We start from the raw sequence: 6,152 nt of genomic DNA, 5'->3' as shown, positions 1-6,152 counted from the left end.
CAGGTTGGACGGGGCTTGGAGCAACCTGGGCTGGTGGGAGGTGGCCCTGCCCAGGGCAGGGGGTGGCACTGGATGGTCGTCAAGGTCCCTTCCAACCTAAACCACTCCTATTCTATGAGGTTCTCTCTACTCCAGACAGGAGCAAAAAAATAGTAAAGGGAAAAAAAAATAAAAATAATCCCACTGGAGCCACACTCCCCTCCAGGCAGCCCTTCCCGTGCTGCTGCCGCGCCAACACCGCTGCTGCTGGGGGCAGAGCCGGGGGGATGCACGGTGCCGGGGCAGCAGGACGTGGGATGCAGAGAGGCTGCGGACGCCACGAGGCTGTTTATGGCTTTTTCTGGAACAACTCCCGCAGGCAGCAGCACCGACCGCACGTCCCGGGCACGCACGGCCAGCAGGGGATGACTCCGGCCATGGGGAACTGGAGCGAGCCGCGGCACCAGGCACGTCCCGAGTGCTGAGAGCCCCCACTCCGATGGCTAAAGCCGCTGTTTCATAGGTGCCCCGAGCAACCCTCACCGCGACGCTCGTCTGACGGCAGCGCCGGCAGCAGAGGAACCACTTACCTTAATGCAGCCAACTATTGTAGTTGTAAGAGCAGAGTTATACTGAGTGCAAAGAACCGTGGAGTACATCAAAATAAACCTGCAGGAAGAAGAGTGGGACGTGGGGCTCCGGGACACGCTTTGTGCGCCCCCATTCATCGCAGCATCTTTCCCCCTCCTTTTGCCTAGAGCCGTACTTGTACCACCACTTTTTTGGCTACACCTGCACCGAAGTGGGATAGGAAATGATTTCCATCCCCCATAGCTCTCCAAAATGATGTCCCCATCAGGGCTGAAGATTTATATATATATATTATTTTTTTTTTTTTTAAAGCCAGAATGGCTCAGGCCACCAAAATGCAAAACTTCTGGAAACAGAGATGCCTTCCCCGCACTCAACCACCCTTTTTATGGATTCCTCCCCAACCCCGGGAGGTGGGCAGCACCCGCCGCGACAGCGCGCGCGTCCTTACCCCATTACACACGACAGCGTAAACTGCATGACGAAAAGCCTGTCCGCCCAGCCCTGGTACTCCATGGCCTGCAAGAAACATGGCCCAACCCTTAGAGGAGGAGGAAAGAACACAACAATTCACAGCAAGACAAGAAACAAACCCCTGACGTGGGCTTTCACGGCACAGCAGGAAAAAAAAAAAAACAAACCAAAACACCGCCCAGCGTGACATCCCGGGGCTGCGGATGGACCCACGGCAGCATCGCCTCCAGCCCGCAGCACCAATCCTGGAAAACGTGGGGAGTAACAGCCCTACAAGTGACCCCCAGGAGGGCCCCGGAGATGCTGGGAGGGCTGGAGCCCCTCTGCTGGGAGAGTTGGGGGGGTTCAGCCTGGAGAAGAGAAGGCCAAAAAGGGGAGACCTCAGAGCCCCTTCCAGTGCCTAAAGGGGCTCCAGGAGAGCTGGGGAGGGACTCTGGGTCAGTGGTGGAGCCATAGGACAAAGGGGAACAGTTTTATACTGAAAGAGTGGAGATTTAGATGAGGTATCAGGAAGAAATTGTTGGCTGTGATGGTGGTGAGCCCCTGGGGCAGGTTGCCCCGAGAAGCTGTGGCTGCCCCATCCCTGGAGGTGTTCAAGGCCAGGCTGGAGGTGGCCTTGGGCAACCTGGGCTGGTGGGAGGTGGCCCTGCCCAGGGCAGGGGGGTTGGAACTGGATGATGTTCAAGGTCCCTTCCAACCCAAACCATACCATGATTCACTGTGAGGGTGACCAAGCACTGGCACAGGTCGCCCAGGGAGGTTGGTGGCATCTGCACATGGTTCTGGGCCACCTTCTGGACCAGATGAGCTCCAGAGGTCCCTGCAAACCTCAAAGAGGTGGTGAGGGCACAAGAGGGTGATGACTGGTCCCCTCCCCTCCCAACCCCACAGGAACTGGTACAGTGGGCAGAAGGGCCACCACACACACAGGGATCCTGCCAGGCAGCTGGGATGGGGCTTTCCCAGAGGGACACAAACCGCCAGCCCGAGGTGGCCACAGAACAGCAGGGGACAGAAGGGACCTCTGGAGAGCATCTAGTCCATCCCCTGCCAGAGCAGGGGCACCTCCAGCAGGTTGGACAGGAACACGACCAGGGGGGTTTGGAATGGCTCCAGAGATGGAGACCCCACCACCTCTCTGGGCAGCCTGTGCCATGCGGCATGACGAGGCGTCGTTACCTTCCATGTTCGTTAACGAGCTACGAGACTGAACACAGGCAGGAGCACAGTGGGAGGTGCAGTGTCGTCCCCCCCTCCGCCCCGTGCGGGACACGTTCAGCCGCGCGCCCTTCACAATTTTTCATCCAAATAAAACAAACCGTGGAGTTTCCTGGCGGCAGCCCCGAAAGAAAAAAGAAAAGAAAGAAAAAAGAAAAGAAAGAAAAAAGAAAAGAAAGAAAAAAGAAAAGAAAAGAAAGAAAAAAGAAAAGAAAAGAAAGAAAAAAGAAAAGAAAAGAAAGAAAAAAGAAAAGAAAAGAAAGAAAAAAGAAAAGAAAAGAAAGAAAAAAGAAAAGAAAGAAAAAAGAAAAGAAAGAAAAAAGAAAAGAAAGAAAAAAGAAAAGAAAAGAAAGAAAAAAGAAAAGAAAAGAAAGAAAAAAGAAAAGAAAAGAAAGAAAAAAGAAAAGAAAAGAAAGAAAAAAGAAAAGAAAAGAAAGAAAAAAGAAAAGAAAGAAAAAAGAAAAGAAAGAAAAAAGAAAAGAAAGAAAAAAGAAAAGAAAAGAAAGAAAAAAGAAAAGAAAAGAAAGAAAAAAGAAAAGAAAAGAAAGAAAAAAGAAAAGAAAAGAAAGAAAAAAGAAAAGAAAAGAAAGAAAAAAGAAAAGAAAGAAAAAAGAAAAGAAAGAAAAAAGAAAAGAAAGAAAAAAGAAAAGAAAAGAAAGAAAAAAGAAAAGAAAAGAAAGAAAAAAGAAAAGAAAAGAAAGAAAAAAGAAAAGAAAAGAAAGAAAAAAGAAAAGAAAAGAAAGAAAAAAGAAAAGAAAGAAAAAAGAAAAGAAAGAAAAAAGAAAAGAAAGAAAAAAGAAAAGAAAAGAAAGAAAAAAGAAAAGAAAAGAAAGAAAAAAGAAAAGAAAAGAAAGAAAAAAGAAAAGAAAAGAAAGAAAAAAGAAAAGAAAAGAAAGAAAAAAGAAAAGAAAGAAAAAAGAAAAGAAAGAAAAAAGAAAAGAAAGAAAAAAGAAAAGAAAAGAAAGAAAAAAGAAAAGAAAAGAAAGAAAAAAGAAAAGAAAAGAAAGAAAAAAGAAAAGAAAAGAAAGAAAAAAGAAAAGAAAAGAAAGAAAAAAGAAAAGAAAGAAAAAAGAAAAGAAAGAAAAAAGAAAAGAAAGAAAAAAGAAAAGAAAAGAAAGAAAAAAGAAAAGAAAAGAAAGAAAAAAGAAAAGAAAAGAAAGAAAAAAGAAAAGAAAAGAAAGAAAAAAGAAAAGAAAAGAAAGAAAAAAGAAAAGAAAGAAAAAAGAAAAGAAAGAAAAAAGAAAAGAAAGAAAAAAGAAAAGAAAGAAAAAAGAAAAGAAAGAAAAAAGAAAAGAAAGAAAAAAGAAAAGAAAGAAAAAAGAAAAGAAAGAAAAAAGAAAAGAAAGAAAAAAGAAAAGAAAGAAAAAAGAAAAGAAAGAAAAAAGAAAAGAAAGAAAAAAGAAAAGAAAGAAAAAAGAAAAGAAAGAAAAAAGAAAAGAAAGAAAAAAGAAAAGAAAGAAAAAAGAAAAGAAAGAAAAAAGAAAAGAAAGAAAAAAGAAAAGAAAGAAAAAAGAAAAGAAAGAAAAAAGAAAAGAAAGAAAAAAGAAAAGAAAGAAAAAAGAAAAGAAAGAAAAAAGAAAAGAAAGAAAAAAGAAAAGAAAGAAAAAAGAAAAGAAAGAAAGAAAAAAGAAAAGAAAAAAAATTAATAATAAAAAAATAATTCAACATAACTCCCACCCCAGCCAGAGAGAAGGACAGAAAGAAGTTTGAAGAAGCCCATTTATTCATAAAAATAATTTAAAAAAAAAATACTCAACTTCTTCGTTTTAACTAATGTTTGGTTTCACTTATTGCTCTCGCACTTCCCCATTCCTCAAGCATTAAAAAAAAAAAAAATAAAAAAAATAAATGCTTGAATGGAGCAACTCTGCGGATTTCAAGCCCAACGTTACGACTTTTACAGTTACTTTCTGCTCCCGTGCCTTCCCCTCTCCGCCCCGAAACCCCGTCCTTCGCCCCAGCCTCTTCCCTCACCCGCCGCCCTCCTTCCCATTTGCAAACTGGCGATAACGAACTGCTTTTTAGAGTTTCCCATTTGGAGCGTTTACCCATTTCACATCAGAAAAGCGCATTATGACAACCAGTAAAAGGCTCTTTGATGCATCCCACTTTGCCCTTAGGGTATCGTGCCCCTACGGATTTGCCTTTTTTGGGGCAGGAATCCTACCTTCTGCGCGTCGCCGGTGAAGTAGGCAATGGTCAAGGTGGGCAGGATCATGAACAGCGCGTTGTAATACAGCAGACCGTATTTTCCCAGCTCCTGGGGACAGAAACAGCCGCCTGCTTCAGCCCGGTCCCAACCGGGAACAGAAATCCTTATTCAGGTCGCGAGCGAGGACGGCGTCTCGGGAGCTGAATCCACGTGGGATTCACCGAGACAGAAGAGTTGGACTGTTTGCTTGGGGTTTTGGTTTTTTTGTTTTGTTTTTTTTTTAATGAAAATGTATATATTTAGAAAATTTTATATATTTTTTTAAATAAATCTTTAAAAAGTGTCTATATTTTTAAATAAATCTTAAGTGTCTATATTTTTAAATAAATCTTAAAATTCTGTATTTTAAAGTAAATATTAAAATTCTATATTTTAAATATTAAAATTCTATTTTAAATATCAAAATGATATACTTTTAATAAATATTAAAATTACGTTTTAAAATAAATATTGAAATTCTGTATCTTAAGTATTTTAAATGATATACTTTTAAATAAGTATTTAAAATGATATACTTTTAAATAAGTATTTAAAATGATATACTTTTAAATAAGTATTTAAAATGATATACTTTTAAATAAGTATTTAAAATGATATACTTTTAAATAAGTATTTAAAATGATATACTTTTAAATAAGTATTTAAAATGATATACTTTTAAATAAGTATTTAAAATGATATACTTTTAAATAAGTATTTAAAATGATATACTTTTAAATAAGTATTTAAAATGATATACTTTTAAATAAGTATTTAAAATGATATACTTTTAAATAAGTATTTAAAATGATATACTTTTAAATAAGTATTTAAAATGATATACTTTTAAATAAGTATTTAAAATGATATACTTTTAAATAAGTATTTAAAATGATATACTTTTAAATAAGTATTTAAAATGATATACTTTTAAATAAGTATTTAAAATGATATACTTTTAAATAAGTATTTAAAATGATATACTTTTAAATAAGTATTTAAAATGATATACTTTTAAATAAGTATTTAAAATGATATACTTTTAAATAAGTATTTAAAATGATATACTTTTAAATAAGTATTTAAAATGATATACTTTTAAATAAGTATTTAAAATGATATACTTTTAAATAAGTATTTAAAATGATATACTTTTAAATAAGTATTTAAAATGATATACTTTTAAATAAGTATTTAAAATGATATACTTTTAAATAAGTATTTAAAATGATATACTTTTAAATAAGTATTTAAAATGATATACTTTTAAATAAGTATTTAAAATGATATACTTTTAAATAAGTATTTAAAATGATATACTTTTAAATAAGTATTTAAAATGATATACTTTTAAATAAGTATTTAAAATGATATACTTTTAAATAAGTATTTAAAATGATATACTTTTAAATAAGTATTTAAAATGATATACTTTTAAATAAGTATTTAAAATGATATACTTTTAAATAAGTATTTAAAATGATATACTTTTAAATAAGTATTTAAAATGATATACTTTTAAATAAGTATTTAAAATGATATACTTTTAAATAAGTATTGAACACCTCCAGGGATGGGGCCTCAACAACCTCTCTGGGCAACCTGTGCCAGAGCCTCACCACCCTCACAGTGAAAAACTTCTTCCTAATGTTTAATCTAAACCTGCCCTCTTCCAGTTTATAGCCATTCCCCCTCATCC

At 36.6% G+C, this 6,152-nt stretch overlaps 1 protein-coding gene across 1 annotated transcript in view; it reads right to left on the bottom strand.

Annotated features, from left to right (window-relative positions):
- SLC35D1 (solute carrier family 35 (UDP-GlcA/UDP-GalNAc transporter), member D1) overlaps positions 1-6,152 on the bottom strand; it is a 21,592-nt gene that overhangs the window by 1,513 nt on the left and 13,927 nt on the right. Inside the window, exons 5-7 of the mRNA XM_009884000.1 lie at positions 4,430-4,522; positions 1,022-1,089; positions 570-648 (exon numbers count right to left, since the gene is read on the bottom strand). Of these exons, the coding sequence (XP_009882302.1) occupies positions 570-648; positions 1,022-1,089; positions 4,430-4,522 (240 nt within the window). The remainder of the gene's footprint in view (positions 1-569; positions 649-1,021; positions 1,090-4,429; positions 4,523-6,152) is intronic.

The sequence above is a fragment of the Charadrius vociferus genome, unplaced genomic scaffold (assembly GCF_000708025.1).
Source record: "Charadrius vociferus isolate BGI_N301 unplaced genomic scaffold, ASM70802v2 scaffold423, whole genome shotgun sequence".
Classification (NCBI taxonomy): Eukaryota; Metazoa; Chordata; class Aves; order Charadriiformes; family Charadriidae; genus Charadrius; species Charadrius vociferus.
Note: the sequence above shows the minus strand (reverse complement) of the source record. Positions and strands in the feature narration are given on the sequence as shown.